Source organism: Aulonocara stuartgranti, assembly GCF_965226115.1.
Source record: "Aulonocara stuartgranti genome assembly, chromosome: 4".
Taxonomy (NCBI): domain Eukaryota; kingdom Metazoa; phylum Chordata; class Actinopteri; order Cichliformes; family Cichlidae; genus Aulonocara; species Aulonocara stuartgranti.
The window spans coordinates 7,927,698-7,947,617 of record NC_138942.1 but is presented as its reverse complement, the minus strand read 5'-3'; the positions used below and the strand labels follow the sequence as shown (position 1 = coordinate 7,947,617).

Here is a 19,920-nt window from a genome sequence, read left to right as displayed (position 1 = left end):
TGCTGCCTTCACTTATTCTGGCCTTGTAACAGTTGCTGGCTTTCTAAAGAACAGCTTTCTCTATTGTCTTCTTGAGCTTGTAACGCGTGCTTTCCTTTCTCTTCTGGAAATTTCTAAAGGTGAACAACTAGACTTTCTTAATTCATCTGAGGGGAAAAAAGATGATGGATAAAATATAGAGATGCAGCAAGTGAGTGCAAAAAGCAAAAAACAGCTTGCAGACCATCACGTAGTTTGCTGGATGGGAGCTGGGTGTGGCCTTAACACCATACAAACTCCATGTTGAACCTAACGCCTACTGATGCAGCAGAAATATGTATGCTTTAATTTTATTCACAGGAGTCACAAGAGCTGTGTGGGTGTTATGTTTAGCCTTTATCTTTCGCCTGAACCTGACTTTGTTCAACTTTTCTTTTTTTTAAAACTTGATAATTTTTTTGCCTACATCATCAAAGCTCCAAGCCACAAAGCAGCTGACTAGGAGGCTTGCATACCCCAAAATTGAATCACTATCTGATTAAGTCCATTCATATACAATGTCTTTGTTCAAGGTGCCTGCACTCCTCACCCTAACTACATCTGATGCAGCATGAAGGCAGAGAAAGGAAGTGCAAGAAGAGGCTATGCGTTTGTCACACTGTGAAGATGTTGTAACAGAAGTGTCACAAGGCTGGTTTATTTGGCCTTGAATGTTCCTACGCAGCTTCTGTGTGACTGACAGTAACTCACATGCTTTACATGGGCATGGAAGAATGGCTGCAAATGCATTTGTGAGTCATGTTTGTTTCCTGTAAACGCCTGAACTCCCCCGCGTATCGATTTGTACCACACTGCACCCCCAATTAAATCACAGAGGTTGATGAATTTGAAGATCCCAGCGGTAAGAAAAGACAAGGAGATGGAAATGTGAGAGAGCTGTCAGCAAGCCAAGGGAAGTAGCCCGTGGTAAAAAAGTGATAGTATACTCTGAAATATACCAAATGACTCAGCCTTTAGACAGAAAGATGAGGGTATGAAAAGAGAGAGAGAGATCTCTCTAATTGGAATGGATAGACAGCGAGGCGCATGGCTCCCTCCAGACCATTAGAGAAGCCCGGGTGGAGAGGGTTTGTTCCCAGGAGGCAAGAGCTTGTCTTATGCTCAGCCATGGGGAAGAATCTGGCAGGGACTGTGATGGGTGGAGAGAAGCCAGGGGAGAAGATGGGCCCCATTGTCCTGTCTCACTGATGAGGAAGAGGTGATACGGGACACTCCTCACAAGGGAAAGAAGAAAAAGGATGGTTAAGACAGAAAGAGACAACGGAGGATGAAGAACTGGTGATGAAAGAGGGGATGTCAAAGAAGTCACAGACAGGATGAGACGCGGGACTGGAGAAGGGGAAGGAAGACATTCTATAGTTATAAGAGGAAAAGGAGTCAGGAAGTGAAAGAGAAAGAAGGGAAGAGAAAAAGTGGGGAGAGTGGAAACGAGGTGGGAGGGTGAGCTATGTCAGGAGCTGTGGTTAGGGGGGAGGAAGAAAACAGGAAAAGATTTATAATGCTACAGTTGTCGTTGTTTCTTGTGTCCCTCGACTAAGTTCTCCTGATTGGTTAGTTAGCCCGCTGGGGGGGGGGGTTAATATCATGGCTAATTGTGGCTTTTGCGAATTGGAGGATCCTGCTTTGATAAGGATAGTCTGAGAGCGGTAAAAGGACAAGATGGTGATTAGGATATGAAACACACATTGCACCTGGGACCAAAGTTGTTCTAAACCAGTACACTGGCAAAATTATTAAATGCTTCTCACATGTTTTCTCATATTAAGAGCCAAGAGGGCACTTATGATGTAGTCATTGTTTGGTTTTTTCCCCTTCTTGAGTGTTATTTCCTGATCGCATTTAATTCTTTAATTCTTTCTCATGTTTTAATACGATGCATGTTGGTTTTTAAAGCTAACAAAATCTTCGTGAAAGCAGTTAACAACTTCAAATCTTTTTTTTCTTCTTTTTCTTTAACTGCATCACTGTTTTTCTTCCTTTATAAACTCGGCGCAGCTCTGGTTACTATTCTTATTCTGCTCTAGTTTATCGCTTTCCTTCTTTGCTTCCACACTTTAAAAGCAAAGTGTTTGAGTTTGGTGACCGAGGTGGCCGCATGTTTGTGTGTGTTGCTATAAGATAAAAATAAACCTTAGTCTAATTATTTCTGTTCTGTGGATTGCATCATTCACACTGCACTAAGGACTATGAGACAAAGATAGCAGGAGATGAACAGACCAGCGCCTCCAGCAGTGAAATGGGTTCATCTCAAGAACTCAGTCGGTTAAAGTATTGCAGAATTTAGACCTTATTTAAGAAAATTGTTTAAAAATCTGTTATACATACATTATTGTAATGTGTCACTCTGCAGTTGATACAATATTGACCCAGAGACAGAAAGGAGAGGTTTTTCCCTGGCTTACATCATTGCAAGGTGGTCCACGGGATTCAGATATATTTTAGTGGGAAACAGATATCTTACTGATTTTCCAGTGCTTTAGGACTTTGGTGTCAATCTTTTTTGTCAGGTGGGATGAACTCAAAAATCCCCTCATCGACACTACTCATCAATAATGCGAATGTGTTCAATTAAATGAATTTTAAATGGGATCTTATTTTAATTCTGCATGTTCCAGTCATTTGTAGAGCTGCAAGTTGCACTGGAAAACTTGTAACCATTTCAGTGATTTATCCATTCATTTTAGCCTACATTCCATTCATCTATACCTTTAGTTTGCTGTTTAAAGTATTGTCCATGATGCTAATTCACTCACTTGTTTTCTCTGCATCCATAATCTCTAATTATTTTTAATGCAGATTCGTTAAGAAAATAAATTGTTCACGTGTTAACTTAATATGTGCATGTAATGTAATCAGACCGTCTATAATAACTATTCATTTACCCCCTAACAAGCTCTGGCCCCCGGGTTACAAGAACTGAATTTACAATTTCTTTCCACCCATGTCTTGCTGTGCTCTTTGTTTCAGGTTGGTGATAAGGTTATGGTGCTGAACCGCTTTGGGCTGTGGCAGGAGGTAGCAGTGGTGCCAGCAAACCACACCTTCCTAATCCCAGAGGGGATGAGTTTTGAGGAGGCAGCAGCCCTGCCTGTCAACTACATCACCGCCTACATGATGCTGTTTGACTTTGGCAACCTGCGACCCAACCAGAGCGTGCTCGTCCATGCGGCTGCAGGTAAAAACTAAGCAGAAACCAGTTTTCAAAAATATAGAGAAATTTTTATGCCCATGTGGAACACACAGACTCCTTGTTTTCTGCTAGGCATAGGTTGAAGATACATTGATAAAAGGGATTGTTACTTCAACCACTGTGCTTGCAGCTTTGAATAATTGCCTGCATTCCAAAAAGGTCATATGTAAATAAATGTAATCCTACAGCTATTTGTCAGTTTCATCTTAGTTTGCACCATCTCTGTGATTGTGAACTGTGTTTATATCAACCTCTTTAATAGAGTTAAAGAGACCATTTTACAGTTCATCAGAAGAACACAAATCAAAGATACAAAGCTGGTATTACAGACTAAAGAAAACACCCTTTGGCACTTTCACTTCTTGACTTTCTCCTTCTCTGCGTGCCCTGTTTATGCATTTTTCTTTATGAATTATAGCCAATGGAAAAGGTCCCAGACTTCATCTGTATGAGATATGGCTCAGTGTTTTACTCTCTCTAGGACTCCACTAATATAAGAGCACCTGCCACCTGGAGTGTAAACGGTCAACGTTCAGAGCGAGTGGGTGGGAGGGAGAGAGATGGGGATTGAGGGAGTAAAAGCACCTGTTTTGGGGTGTGATCCACAAAGCTTGAGAGCATTTAATTGCTCTGTTTACACAATCAGGCCAGCTGGAGAGAACTGAAGAACACTAGCCAAAATAAGACGCTCTCTCATTCTCCCTTCCCCTTTTCTGCTGTCTACCACTGCACATTTCTCACTTTTTGTCTTATTCCCACTTTAATTGTGTAGAGGGAGCAAGAAAGGGGTCCCTCAGCTTTGGGAGCAGTTTGTGGGTGAGGATTGCTAAGAAACCTGACTGCCAGGTGAATGCATCCCTTGACATTAACACTGAAAAAAGAATGAATTTGTAAACTAAACTGCGATATGCCCCGAGCTGAATGACAGCTAACGTGCTCATAGTTGTGGAACTGGTGGTCTACAGAGGAATCCCAAATGTTTGCATTAATCATATCATCTAGTTGATGCAATTCATCCCTGTGAATACAAAAACTGTATGGCCCAAGGGTTCCTGTGCAGAGTGTGTTGTCGATGAGAGGAATGCTGTGTGGTGTGGTGTAAGACACATTTCCCTGCTGGTTTGGTTGATGCGGCATCTCTGGTTTCTCAGGGCAGGCTGCCAATCCTGGCTCGCCAGCTGTCCGGACATCAGGATTGTAAAAGCACATTGCTGAGGCTATGACAAAAATATTTGCTGAACAGTCTTGCCAGTGCTCTGTCATTCCTTGCATGTGTAAATAATCATTGCAAATAGTGTACGTCCTGCTGCACCGCTCTAAAAGCTAGCAGTGTGTATATTAGTAGTGCCTTTTCTGAATAAGGTGTTAGAGCGTGAGAGCTGCGTGCATCCTTCTCTTAACATCATCATCGGCTGCGTGGCTCAAAGTGCGTGTGTGTGTGTGCGTGCGCGCGCGTGTGTGTGTGTGTGTGTGTGTGCGTGTCCCACCCTGAGTCTGTCAAAATTGTTCCTGATGTTCTCTGATTAGTGTGATCAAAGGTGTCTGCTGTGACAGGGTCAAAGAGAGATGGGGGTGGGGTAAGACTGAGTGTCTACAGACCTATCTGCGCTGTTCTTTCAAGTCTGTTTTCCAATAACAAGAAGGAGATTAAAGCCAGGGGTGCTTATGTTCCTTACAAAATGTATTCCACCATTCCAGTGCAACTGGTTATTTCAAATTAAGACCTAACAGGCTTGTCTTTCAACCATCAATGGAAACCGGAGTAACCAAGAGAACTCTCACAGACACAGGGAGAACACACAAACACCATGCAAAAAGCCACAAGCCAGCAGGCTTATGGATTCAAACACAGGACCTTCTTGCTGTGAGGTAACCGTGCAAACCACGGCACCGCTGTGCTCTTCCGCTCAGACAGTAATGAAACTGAACAATTTGCTGTATGTAAGTGTGCGGAAGCTGAAATTTCTGGCCCAGAGTAAGAGAGACAAGCTTTTTGAATACGCACTATTTTTATAAATATATAAAAAATAAAAAGTGGTATCAAAAGTATGCTAGTACATATTAGTCTAAAGCCTTTTACTAAATGAAAGTTTAGCTTGCACAAAAAGACTTGTTGCTTTTATGTCATTCATGTTATTGTAAATGAAATTTCTATAATTTCTGACAGAAAAAGAAAGTGATCTGATGATCATGGGAAACTTTCAGTACTTTCTAACATGTTTATAGACAAAACAATTACCACTTTGTTTTTAGATAATAAACAACTTAACTGCTAACACAGGCATTGCTTCTAGCTTTATAGTAAAGTAATCTAAGGCGATGGTTCCCTTTTTTGGCTAACACTGAAGCAATGTTTACCTGTGACCCCTTTTTGCAGTCCATGATTAAGCACATCACATGATTGAGTTCTGAGCACATCACAACTCAAATATCCCTGGTTTCATTTTGACATGGAGGGGGCAGGGGTTATGACTCTTAGTTGGACTTTCCATATTGTTCATACTCACAAGGCACTCTTATTATGTGTAGTAACTTTGAGAAGATTTATCTTTTATAACATCATTTGTTAGTGCTGGTGTTTGTTATCATCTGTTTCCACAGGTAAAATTAATCGATATGCAATTCCAAGGTACATGCATCTTTTATCCTATGAAGTTATGACACAATAGTGAGTTACAGCTAAACCTTTCTCACAGCTCCACCCATTTGACTAGCATAAATAGGCAAAGGGATTTACATTAGACTCATTAGACTGTCTCAAAATTTTGCAATTGCTGGGTGCATGTGGAAGTGCACCCAAACAAACAACACTGATCTTGTGTGTAAGACATGTCTGCATAACACCACGTTCTTGCAACATTTGTTTATGTTGAGCAAAGATAATATAGTGAGCTTTAAGATGAGATTAACTGGGCCACATAACCCAGGAGTAGCACAGGCAGTGATTGGTTTTTCAACCTCAGTGACAAAGTACAGTTGTAACTACGATATAAACTGGTTATTTTTTCTTTTTATTGAAGGCCAAGATCGACAGCTTTTTACCACATAGACTCTCTGTTTGAGTAATTTTCTTCATTCCTCACCTTCATGTCTTTCTAGTAAATTCTTTGACTCTGACTGACTGTTTTTCTTTCTTTTTTTTTTTCTTATAAGAATCTAATCCGCTAATTAATCGCTTTGGAAAATGATTAATTAAATTATATTTAAAGCGTCCCTGAAGGTCCTAAAACCTTTAGTTGAACAATAATTCCTAATAATGAACATCTAATCATATCATTTTTGACAGATTTGGGAGTTTTTCTTATATAAAGGTTACTAACATTGATGTATATCATAGTTTGGATGAGAAGAATAAAATGCAAAAAAAATCTTTAAGTCAGGGGACAAGTAGCAGAGTCCTGGAAGACCAACAGAAGAGGGATCTCCTCTTCTAGAATGGATTTACAATATAGAGAAAATTATGTCATTAAAAAAAAGTTGGTCCCTTTCAAGAAAGAATCTGGCTCTTAAATGGTTAACTTGTAATTGTTCCACTTTATTTTAAGACCTGATGAATGAGCTGAAGAAATACTGGTAGGTATACTGGTAGGTTTGTATACTTTCGGATGGAGGAATTTTTTATGCTATTCTAACTCACTATATGTTTATTATAATGACATGAGGGTCATTCTAATTGTTAAACTGTGCATGTGAAATTTCACAGAATCCATCCATTCTCAGCTTCTTATCCTTTTCGGGGTGGCGGGGGAGATGGAGCCTATCCCAGCTATCTTGGACGAGAGGCTGGGCACACCCTGGACAGGTCGCTAGTCTGTCGCAGGGCTAACACACAGATGCAGACAACCATTTAGACTCACATTCACATCTATGGGCAATTTAGAGTTTCCAATTAACTTATCCCCACTAATTGCATGTCTTTGAAAGAAAAAGACATCCAAGTAACCGGAGTAACCAGAGAGAACCCATGTGAACATGGGGAGAACATGCAAACTCCACACAGAAAGACCCTGGCCTGATGGTGGAGCTGAACTCAGGACCTTCTTGCTGTGAGGCAACATTGCTAACCACCGTGCCACCATATTTCAAGATTTAAAGATCGTATGAAACTGAAGTAAAGGTTACCGGTAATGTCAGAAATAATAACATAACCCTTCGCAGCTGGTTGCTTTGAATCAGTGGCTTCTAAAAAAAAATTTGCCAGGTCTCACTTCAAAAGCTGGAAAAAAGTTCACACCACACATGTCAAAAAGTTTTATCATTCTGTAGAAATAAAAAGGATTCAACAAGTATTTCAGTGTAATGAAGGCCAGCACTTATTTTTATATATTTTGGCCTCTATTTTCCCTATAAAAATAATTTATTCATTAGTTTTACTCCAAATTTCTCCCAGGTCATTTTCAACCTCATTTTGTGAAAAGTTGCATTAATGGTGGTGATAAATTTTAATACTCTTGCTGATGGAAAGCAGTGACAGATGTTCATGGGAATAACCTGCTGAACTCTGTTGTGAGCGTCTTCAGGGATGGATGCTTTTGTGTCTCCATGTTTTCTGGTAATGTCACATCAGCATGAAGAGCAACATTTCCTCAAATGTATGGTGACCTTAACCCATCAGGATCAGGTGACCAGATAGGAATGCCTGCCTGGTGTTTAGACTCTGTCTGTCAGTCAGGCCTTTATGTGCATGTAAGTAAACTCTGGTGAATAGTCCTCAGCTGCTTCTCTCGTGGGTCCGCTCCTGTCCTTTCTCTCCAAACAATGGCTTTTTGTATTTCCTCCCATCGTGCCTCTCTACTCCACTGCGTTTCACATCTGCATCCTCCGTTGTCCTCCTCCGCCTCCGGCACTCCGTGACCTCTGCTCCCTCTGCTTGACCTCTCCATATCCGTGCTCTAGTCTTCGTCATCGGGGAACGTACGCACGTTTCCCCTTTTGTTTTCCTCAGAGGGCTTGGGTGGGGACGAAGTTTAGCGGCATTAGGATGCATCTCGTGGGTTTTTCACTGTACCCAGCCAACTGCCTTTCCTCTGACCTCTCCCTGAACTGGCCCTAATGTTTATGAACCCTGGCCAGTCGTCCCCCCCCCCCCCACCACCACCACCACACCCACACTACACATTCCTGCATACATATGGGGCTCCACTGCTTCCAAACATGACGTCTACCTCTGTTTTATTTATGACTGACTGCGGTCCAGCATTAGGTGTCACGCATTGTGTTGGAGATGTAGAATGCATAATAAGAATTAGGTGGCGCTGTAGGGGAGGATTCTGCTTCTGTGCTTCAGCCATGTCCCCCATGAATGCCTGGATTTCCAGCTCAATCTTTCACTGCTTAAAAAAAAAATACTCTGCACACTAATAGCACTGTAAGGTGCTTTCGTCTCCATCATATGTTATCAATTATCTCGGCTCATAAAGTTTGAGGTTCGTGTTTTGGATTTTATTTTTCTCAGCGACCAATTATGGTGGCTGCTGCAGCTGCATCTTCCTGGAGTGTATAGGATAGCCTTACGCCAGGGTTACACTGAGGATTAGCTGGCAAGAGTTGAAGTGAGAGGCTTCCAGCTGCTGTATGTTGGTGAAATACACTCTTGACTGTGATGGGGGACAGCAGTCACAGCTGAGGAGTTAAATCCTTGTTAATGGTAATCTGTAGAGCTGATGGTCCTGGAAGTAATTTCTACTCATGTAAATTTCAGTTTGAAAGCATGCTTTTAATCTCCATTGCGCCGTGTGAATTGTGAAAGCAATAATGAAACAACTGAAAGTTTCTTAGACCATTTTTTACCTTTGAATCCCTCATGCCTCTGCAAACAACTAATGTGAAGGGATGTTATTTTTAACTGCTTTCATACTTGTCCTGCTTTAGAAGCAGCTGTCGGACAGTTCTCTACATAGCACATTGAAAGGACTTGGGGAACTTGGGTATCTGAAATAATTACAACTTTTCCTTTTTTGTGGGGGGGGTTCTATATGCACCTCAGTATTGCAAGTGTACTGTCAGTGATCTCTGAATGCTTAGTGAGTGAAACAGGTGGCTGGATCTCTCGGGTTTGGTAAATGAGAACCATATCCTGGTATAGATCTTCATGACTGCTGTCAAACCTTCAGGCAATGCCTAAGGCATATGTGTAAGCCACCAGTGTGCAGTTGACTGCAGATGGGACTGGCAAAATGTGTGTTGTTGTTTTTTTTTGTTTTTTTTTGTTTTGGGGTTTTTTGGGGGGGATGTTGTATGATTCCAAGAAAGATTCTTATTTCAGTGTAATTTTCTCCTCCCAGGACTCCCTCACAGATTACTGTTCTCATTAATTATTTACCAGCTAACAAAGTCCCTTGCTGTTTAAGCATTAGCTCATGCGTACTTACATCTCTGGCTCTCACAGATTTGTTGCTCCTTGGAGTGATTACAAAAGTCTGTGTCTTTATAAATGATTTCCCTTCCTCTTCTTTCCAGTCTGTGTGCACAGGAGGTCGTACCCTAGTTTAGCAAATGCTAATTCACTCTGACCACTAAGCGGGAATCTGGGCTGCGTGGTTGAACCGTCTCTGCGTTCCCTGGGCCTGGCATTGCCGGCAGGCAGATCAGCTGCACAGATAGGAAAGAGAAACCAGGGCAACCTCCAACCTAACCCACCAATCACGTTGCTTGTTCGCGCTCTCATTGCTGTAGCCGTTGACAAATGACCCCATCTACCCTCATCCCAACCACCACATACAGTCACAGGTGTATGTGAAACCTTTTTCAGGACACCTGTTTGTGTGATCGTATCTGTATCTGTGTGGCAAAACAGAATAAGTGCACACCAGCTTGTGTTTCATTTTGCGACAAGAAAAGAAGGTTATGTCTATACCTTTACATGCATATTATTATTTGGTCTGTGCTGTGACTGTTTTTGTTAGTGCTACGTGAGAATCATTACTCAGGAAATTACAGGGGCCACCATCACATATGTGCAAGGGATGTTTTTTTGTTTTTTTTTTTTAAATTCACTCACAGTAACTAAAAGTGGATTTCCTGTATGAAACACAGAATTTCAACATTAGAGAGAGCACATTAAACTGCTCTTCAAGCCCACAGTGCAAGTACACACACTAGAACAGTCATTCCAGAAAACACAGAGTTTGTATAATGTAGTATAATACCTCAAAAGTACACATTAACAACAGCCAGCCACAGCTCCTTTTGTCATTACAGGAGTTGTATCTGAAGTCAATTATAGAGCTGAAAAGAACAGCAAGAATCTCAACAAGTTTATTAGGTTCAACTTGTTGAGATTGTAACCCTGCCATGGTGACTCTGGGTAACAAGAGATTCCTGTATTTCATTCTTTATTAGCCACTAATGATAGGTTAAGGAGGACATGAGTCCTTCTGTGAAGAAATCCCAGAAAAAGAAACAAGGACCAGGGACTAGTCATCTTCTGGTGTTGACAGTAACCGTACGGCCTCCATCCGTCCCCATACTAACACCTGAAATCACAGACTGACTCATACAATTGAGTAACACCGTGACGTGTAAGATGATCTTCATTTGGGCAAGTAACACAAAACGCTGACAAGGATATGGCTTTAAAGTTGATTGACGCTCGACGTGGATATTTCATTTATTTTTATAAATCTGAAAAATATTTCTCATGTCCCCACCCTCCCCTGCTGGTGAACTCTGGGTGTGGAGCAATAATAGTGGCCTCAGTGTCAGTTTGGATTCCACTGTGTTTTGGGGAAAATTCCTCTTCACTCCTAACTCATATTGTGGAAGCCAAGTGCAATTTGTGCCAGAATGTTAGAATGTACGGATTCAGGGAAAGACAAAAACCCTACTGTTTATCCAGCTTCTCCGGAGAGGGAGAGGGAAGAACACAACAGATAGGTGGATGCTTTTTGACATTTCCTAATCGCCGAGTGTAAACAATTCAATTGAATCTTCAGGAGAAGAAATGTAATTAGCAACAAAAATGTACTTAAGCTGCTTTTTGCTTCCCTGAGCAAATGGATCAGTGTTTGTGGCTGGTTCTAAATTAACATGAATTCACACTCTGCTCCTGCCAAGAAACATTATTTTAGTTAAAAGAAATAGATATAAAGGGAAGACTTATAATTCAGGAACACAAGCAAAAGCACTAGGTTAATAAGAGGTTAATATTTTAATCTTGGCATATTTGTGAAGATTAGCAGATACCAGCAGCCATTAAGAGCTGTTCAAAGCTATGGCCCCGCTCCTCTCTCCTTTGTGATCTGTGCATGTATCAATGTGTGTGTGTATTTGCGAATCGAGATGGGGTGCAATAAGGGGTTCTGGCACAGCTCAGGAGTCTTGTGATGGAGGATCAGGAGTTTGTTCTCATGGGATTCAGAAACAGGTACCGTTCTCCTCATTGGCCACAATGTTTCTTTGACTGGAAACATTTGTAACCAGCCAATATGAACTAATTTTGTCTTCTCTCGTTATCAAAATATGGGTGTACAATATCATTAAAACAGACACTTATTGCTACGTTTTCCCCTCACTATGTATTACTGCAACAGAAGGGGAAAAAGCCATTGACTAAAAACAGCTCTTAAACCTCCCACATGACAGGCGATGCATATTCAACAATTTCTCACTTTGTCTGCCTTCCCCTCTACCTCACGCAAACTGTCGCGTGTGCACTAGTGCAAAAACTCAAGTCAAGCAGGCATGTTTGCGCTGTGTTCGAATGTGTGGAAACATGCATGCAGCTTTGTGATGAACTGTTTGTTATCACATATTAATTATAACGTAAGATATGATACTAATGACAAACTTGCCCAAAGCAAGAGCAGTTATTGAAACAAAATGGCTCCCTCTGCTCAGTCATTGTCGGCAATTTGGCCGAGGTTTCCTTGGCAACGCAAACTTGGTTTCTCACTGAGGACAAGGAGAGACGGTGCTGTTATAACGCAGCCGTGACGGCACTCACATCCAACAGCAACAGCCTCGATTTTGTTTTCTCGTTAGTTGTACCCTCGGTGTCAGCAGGCGTGATTATAGTAACGAAGAGCGGCTGATTCATCTCTCCTGGACTCGGGCTCTTACATCAACAAAACAACACAGAATACATTTCTTTCTTTACACTGAAATGAAGGTTTGTGAAGGAAGCAAATTAAAATGATTTGGATTTGTCTTTACAAGTTTTTTGACCCTTTTTTGAACCCTGTGAAAGATTCAAATCTAACAGAAAATGAGATCAGAATCATTGCTGTGAACCATGAAGTGTTTGTTTTAAGTCTTTTGAACTGACTAAAGGAATTATTGTGATTTTAAATATGCCGTTCGCTGTAACTACTTTTTTTTTTTTTTTTTTTTTTCTTTAAAAGACGCTCCTTGAATGATTTTGGTGACTGTGTATCAAAAAACAGTTTATTGTTCACTTTCATTTTTACTTCATGTCCAGCAGCAAGAGCTTTGATTCTCATACCCTTCAATAACGTTGGTGTCAGTAGGCTTGATAACACCAATGCAGAGTGATTGATTCACCTCTCCTGGTCGAAGGCTGTCAAATTAAAATCACAAAATAAAAAGAATTTCTTGTCGTCACATTGAAAATAAGGCTTTTGAAGCAGTTGAATTTTAAAAAATTCGGCTTTTATTTCCTGGTTCTTTCTCCTCTATAACACATTTTAGTTACAAAACTTTCATTTATTTTTAACACGGGAGTAAAAGCAAACCATTTTATTTTTCATGCTGGTAAGAGAATGGGGCCTAATCCTATCATTAAATCTTGGTTCAGTTTATTTATTTTTTGCTGTTTTTATGCAATAGTGCATCCGCAGAGAGGAACTGCTGAGACGTTGCTCTGAAAAGACTGGTTCACTGGCTCAGAATAATCTTTACGTTTATATGAAGGGACCAGAGGTGCATCAGTGTCATCTGATGCACAACATTCGCTCTGTGCATCACAAAAGAAACGAAAATTCCAACGTTATCGAAAGCACTGAAAACAACACATCCCACGGCATGTTCAAAACACTTTGCTACTGTGTGCATTTTATCACTGTATGTAAAGATAACTTATTGACAACAATCAATTCCACAAGTCTAATCTTTTGCACAAGGGCAATCAAATGTGTGCTTCTCATGCATGTCTCTGTCTTCCTGTCTTTAAGATGATCTTGCTCTTGATCTTCCATAGTCTACTAAATATTTAAGTGTAGATGTCTATGTAAGCATGCAAATTATTCATCTACTCCAAACCTTTCTAGCAGACAGGCAGCCCAACTATGCAATTAAAAATTTGTTATTTAAATATGTTTTGCTTTACTCTCTGATTCAGATAAGATGCACTCTTTACTTGGTCAGGCATGAATGACCTTTATGGATGCCTTTCAGTTCAAGTCCTCAAGTCAGGCCCTATTTCAAACAAGCCACTGCTTATCAGTAACCTATTACTTCTTGCGCTGGCTGCCTTTGCAAACACTGGCAGAGGCTTTTGCCACAACTATGTACACACTTTGGAATACAGCACACAAAAAACACAGATATCCAAAACATCCAATCTGTCTTTAAAGTCTTGGACAGTGGAGCCCTTTTTGTTTTCAGCTGACATGATCATAAGGAACTATTTCATTTGTAATCCAACTGTCATTTTCCAAATGGTGGGGAAAAAAAGACTTGAGCTACTTTTTTTTTTTTTTTTTTTGACTTTGGAATTTTTGACAGGTTGTTTCAAATAAGAGAACCAGAAATTCGATGTCATTTGAGCTACAATGGCTACTTTCTCCAGACCTGGATGTGTGTGGGTGTCTATTCACCCCAGGCCAGCTGGGTTAATGTGATTGTGTTTAATGCGCTCCTTACATACCCCTGAGCAAAACACATTCACACTGATATTGACTTGCTTGTTTGGGAGAATTAATAATTAAAATCACATTTACCTGCCATAAGTATGTGTAGAATGGAAATTCCTAGATGCTTGTGTTGAGGTATGTTTTGTTCAGGGTGTTGCCTTGAAAGATTAAGTTGGTTATAAATCCATGCCAAATAGAGTTTGCACTAGAATTCATTACAAATCGTGTTTTTTTTGCAGTTCATGATTTCACACATCAAATTAACTCTTGTCTTCCTTCAGGTGGTGTGGGGATTGCAGCTACTCAGCTGTGCAAGACAGTGAAGGATGTGACTGTGTTTGGCACTGCTTCAGCCAGTAAACATGAGACCATCACCCAGGGTGGAGTTACGCATGCCATTGACTATCGCACCAAGGACTATGTGGAGGAAGTCCGCAAGATCAGTCCAAAAGGTAAGAAAATTAGCCATATGCACTGTTAAAGCTGCCTAAATTCATATTGAGACTGTTTCATATTTGAAACTGAAACAATCTGAAATTCAGATTGATATTTTCCCCTGGCAAGAACCAGTACTGTGTGGCTGCAAACACTGAGATGATACATTTTCAACCACATTGTCTTTCTCGACAGAGCTGGCTGCAATGTGCACTAGACGGATAGCATGTAGGGAGTCATTTTCCCTACCCAGCAAACTCATTTCACTAAACAGTGACTGTTTGGATTCTCACTGCCACCAACAACGTATCCACACAGTTTTATGTAGATGGACTCGCCAAGATGAGCACAAAAGAATTCAGCTTTTCAGTCAAATGAAACAATGTTCAGTTCCTGTTTCTCCTTCCAACTACTGCTGTGATCCTAGCAGGATGGAGACTGTTATTATGCTGGTGGCTCATTTCATAGTCCCCTCTTCAGGCCGTCTCTGTTCTTTGTAACATAGAGTTAGACAGACAGGCATTACAGAGACAGATAGCGAGAACTGACACTTTGAACACAATGTATCTAATTAGAAGCCTGGATCAATGTGCAGTCCTGCTCTCTACCTTTCCCTCTGTGTCTTTGGCTGCCTGTCAATTTATGTGTGCTGTGGTCAAGGCGGAGTCCTGCTGTGAGCCTCCCACAATCAATAAAAGCAGGGTTTAATAGAGCAAGGAGGGGTAGCCCAATTTGAGGAGTCCCCTCTGGCGGAAAGGAGCATCATTAGGCCTGAGCTTATATAGTTCACCATTAATAAGCCACAAAGAAACCTTCATAGTTAGATTGCCATCCTTTACCATCTGTTCAGAGGGTAGGTTATTATTCTATCCTCCAAGGAATGGACAGCAACAGAAAGTCATTTTATCCCTCTGGTCTGATCAGTGACAAGAATGAAAGAACATCAAACAAGCAGGCCCTTACTCGACTCTTCTTCTTACGTCTCTTGGAATATATGGGCTCGTCTCTGTGCAAACATGGTGCGACTTGGCCACACTTGCTACTCCCAGTGAACTCTGCCATGCAGAGGTGGCTGCTGAGGAGACTTGGCAGGCTGTTCTCTCTGAATTCACACCAGTGATGACTGTCCCTTTCTTCTCTATTCTGCTCCAGGGATGGACATAATACTGGACCCTCTTGGAGGATCAGATACCCATAAGGCCTACAACCTGCTGAAGCCTATGGGCAAACTTATTACCTATGGTAAGTAGAAAAACAAGGCCAATGCTTGAGAGTCAGTTGGTAATTTTCACGAGACAGCCATCCACAACATTGCTTTGGAAGAACAGGCCAATAATTTGGGCTGTAATTTTTTAACTATACTATTAAGTGGCCACTTTTTTTTTTTCTTTTTTTTTCTAAAACTTAAGGTCTAAACCAAAATGTTGGCCATTATAATTGTTGGTGACCTTATTATAGCGTCATGTAACATTAGTAGGAATGCTAAGGCTTCAATTTACTGCTTCATTTTTTTTTAACTGCAACTCTACAGCTTGAAATAAAGCACATCAACAAAAGACAATATACCCAATATAAGACCGATGATGTCAAACCTTTAATTTGTAGCAGACTAGTAGAGTGGTGGGCAGAATAGAGGCCCATGTCATCGGCATGCTGCATGTCATTCGTGGGAAGCCCTTTACACTAGCTGTGTTGAGATGCCAAACTCGAACCAGTATACATGCAGTGGGTGGGGTCGGCATCCATGGAGAACAGGGTGCTCCCTTTGCATGTTGCTCAGAAACCTACTACCCAGCATGGTGCCCTCCACCCTCGCCCATTCATCCATGTCACCCCCACAAAACCCTCCAGCTCCACCCCACCATCCTCTCCCTCAGCTTCTTTTCCAGCTTATCAGAAGTATGCATAGCCGAACAATGAGTGTTTTATGCGCAAGAAACCTGGAATGTGTCTGAATGTAGCAGACTGGGTCCCTCTTTCTGTCAGAGCATGCTTTGTGTCCCCTGTTTCCCTTGAGAAAAGCTCACACAGTGAGGCCATAGGCTACATGAACGCAGGATGAGGGGGAATAGGGATGTGTTGACAGTGACAGCTGAAGTGCTAAAGAGGTTTTTTTTTTAGGGTGGAAGGTGTAGGTGAGAGTTTGAGGACTGAGGGGAGACAGAAGGGAAACAACAAACTCGATATAACAAGGTGCAGCACTTGACGCTTGACAGAGATATTCAATTTACAGTGACGTAAAACAGCCAAAACGGCAAATCTCCACACTAAATGACCAGTTAAAAAGAAACATTTGTGATCTTTTTGTGTACATTACTTGACAAAAAATTACCTGTCGTCCAATTTTCTGCTCATTTTTTAATACATTAATAGAGTGGGTCTTTCACCACTAAGATGAAAATAGGTTATCAGGAAATGAAAATAGGTTATCAGGTGGGTAAAGCTGTTGCAGATGAAAAAAACTGAGAAAGTTGGTGGGGGACTGGGAAATTTCATAATTGAATCTCATGGCAAAATTTTGTCCTGGAGAAAATACTGTATTATTACTACCACAAAGAAGATTTAGACTATTTTGGCAGGCGTGCATGCATGTTTCTGTCTGTGGAAAAATAAGTATTAATCCTCACCACTGAGGATGAGAAGTTGAGATCAAAACTGAGGTGTAGTTTGAAAATGGGTGTGGTCTAACAAAAGAGTGCAGAATAAAGGGTTCCAGTTCCTTCCCCATCTATTTACAACTCCCCATATTATATATCTTAATATCTATAGACATATAAATTTGCCAGCCTCAATAACAGTTCAATGGTAGGAGCCAACACAAAGAGTTTTGAGTAGTCTGTGTTTCATGAATTTAAGGTAGTCACAAAACCTTTGACTGCAGGTGTGTAGCTGGCCTGCTCTAAGTTAGTTTCTAGTTGAAAGTCTTTCTTAAGCTTTTTATTCCAGTGATAAGCGATTTAAGCTCTTACTTTTTCTGCCAGGAGCGGCTAACATGCTGGCAGGACAAAAGAAGAACCTGCTTGCTGTGGCAAAGAACTGGTACCACCAGTTCTCCATCCACACACTCAGCTTGATTCAGGGAAACAAGTCGGTGTGTGGCTTCCACCTTGGCTACCTAGATGGGGAGACAGAGCTCATCACCGAGGCAATGAATACCATTCTGGATTTCTACAAGGACGGCAAAATCAAACCCCGCATTGACTCTACTTGGCATCTTGAGCAGGTTTGTGTCTCTGTGCTTGCCTATTTATGCCAGTAATTACTATTAGTCTCATGTGGATTATGTCTTGGTGGATTACGTTCTTTATTCTCACATAAAATAAATTTATAAGTAGAGGCTATGATCGGTTAAATACTATGAGATTATATCATTGTTATTTTTTTTGTTTTTTGAAATTTTGCTTAAAGTGGTCAGTGTAGTTGAGTAGATTAGGTCATTGCAGGGACTATTACAGTGTAGCCTTAGAATTTTTGACATTACATTAATTTAGTATAAATGTAATGGCTTGTATTTATTTAGTTCATTTGTTAATCTAAATTCTATTTTAGATGAATTTCTGCTAATCTTTACAATTTAGCAGAAATTCATCAAATTTTTTTCAAAACTTATATTAATAATAGAAAATCTTCTGTATTTTACAAGATATATGCAGTAGTTTTCCTTTTTAGCTGAATTTGCCACTAAACAGTTTCCATTTCATGTCCTTTATATCTTTTTTTTTTTTTTGTAAGACCAGATGATTTATCACAACACGGGTGCATTTACACCTCTAATATATATGCTTATTGACTCACATTTACAACCCCCCCCCCTTTCTTAAAATGGATGTGAATGCCAGGTGGGCCTGTGTCTGTTTATGCATTTGGTGGTAGGATCTGCAGAAGCTGGGTGTGGCCGTGATTCAATAGGCCTCCCATTCAACAGCCAAAGTTTGTGCAGAAGAAGCGCTCTGTCTCAGTCAGACAGACAGACTCAGATTGTTGCTGACAAAATTAACGCTGCTAACAGATATGAATAGAGATGGTGTGAAAAACACAGATAGACGGAGAGAGAGAGAGTCAGAGGCTGATATCTTCTGTTGTCAAAGTCAGAGCTGGTCAGTATTTTGGCTGTGTGACTGGGACCGGAGAGAAACACCCGCTGCCTTTCTCCGCCATCTGACGCTCTTTCTCTGCCTCTCCATCTGTCTGCTCTTTCTATCAGATTCTTTTTCTCTGTCTTTAGGTTATTGACTCCCTCTCTGTCTCTCTCTGTCTCGCTGTATTCTCTCCTTCTCCCTCCTCACAGTGTATCTTTTTTGCTCTTTCTCTCTTGTTGCTATGGTGACATCCTTTAGTCAGCGTGTGCCTCTGTCTTAGGGAGGGGCCCTGATGTATGAGAAAGAGACTTGGAAGGAGAGTGGAAATACACAGAAGAGAAGGTATAATCTCTGTCTGGCTTGGAGCAAGTTTTTGGACAAAGTCTGCAAACATGGGTTAGATTTACATGAAGCCTAATGATTCTGAAAGGTTTAAAAGCTCCATACAAAGAAATATGAAACGGCTGAAACTGACTGAAATTTAAAATGGTTGCATAGGGTGGGACCTTTTCATAAACTGATCAGAATTTAAAAAGAAATTATAGCACATAAATGATTCCTTTTTTTTTTCTAAACAAAGGTTGTAAACACTTTTTACGATTTTGTAAAAATGGTGGTTTGAGCTGAATTGGCCCTACGTGGAGTTTGATTTTAAAGAAGATAATAATGGAAACTGCTTCAGATCAGAGAGCTGCTCCAACACCCATCAAAGGGATAAGAACTTTCACAAGAACTTAATGCTAGGAGAAACCAGTTGGATCATTACTTGTACTTGGCATGAAGCAGGTTATGGTCTGCTTTGAATGCCTTCTCGCTTCTGGTAATACGCCTGTAGGAAACTTGACAACCACTCATTTGCTGTACATTCACTCTACTTTTGGCTATGTCATCTTACAATGGCACAGTGAAATATCACAGGACCAGGGAGCTGGCAGGTCAAATTCCGATTAATGTCCAATCCAACTCTCCAATGTTCTTTCCTGGGTAATGCCTGTAAAAATTCAGGGCTGCAGTTTGAGTGAAAATGACTCTGTTTATTACTCTTATGCATGTTACACTGTCCCAGTTTAGTGTTTGTGCATCCATGCATGTAAAACTCAGACCATATTAAATCACATTCCATGTAAACAGCTGACCTGAAATCTTCAGTCAGAAGATGTAACCGTAGCCAGTCACACTTCTGCTAGTAGAAGTAAAAGCTGTGGGTTAATAGGGTTATGTTTTAGTGTACTTTTCAAACGCAGGCACCAAGGCAGAAGATGCATTGCAGAGTATATAATTAAGTTAATTAATTTACAGATGGAGGGAGAAGACCATTAAAGTTAAGGTTTGGGGCAAAGAAATCGATACAGCTTAGTATCCTGAT

General features: G+C 40.8%; 1 protein-coding gene across 1 annotated transcript in view; it reads left to right on the top strand.

Moving 5' to 3' along the window:
* Nucleotides 1-19,920, top strand: part of vat1 (vesicle amine transport 1) — a 32,896-nt gene that overhangs the window by 9,463 nt on the left and 3,513 nt on the right. Inside the window, exons 2-5 of the mRNA XM_082529072.1 lie at nucleotides 3,007-3,214; nucleotides 14,322-14,492; nucleotides 15,628-15,717; nucleotides 17,457-17,698. Of these exons, the coding sequence (XP_082385198.1) occupies nucleotides 3,007-3,214; nucleotides 14,322-14,492; nucleotides 15,628-15,717; nucleotides 17,457-17,698 (711 nt within the window). The remainder of the gene's footprint in view (nucleotides 1-3,006; nucleotides 3,215-14,321; nucleotides 14,493-15,627; nucleotides 15,718-17,456; nucleotides 17,699-19,920) is intronic.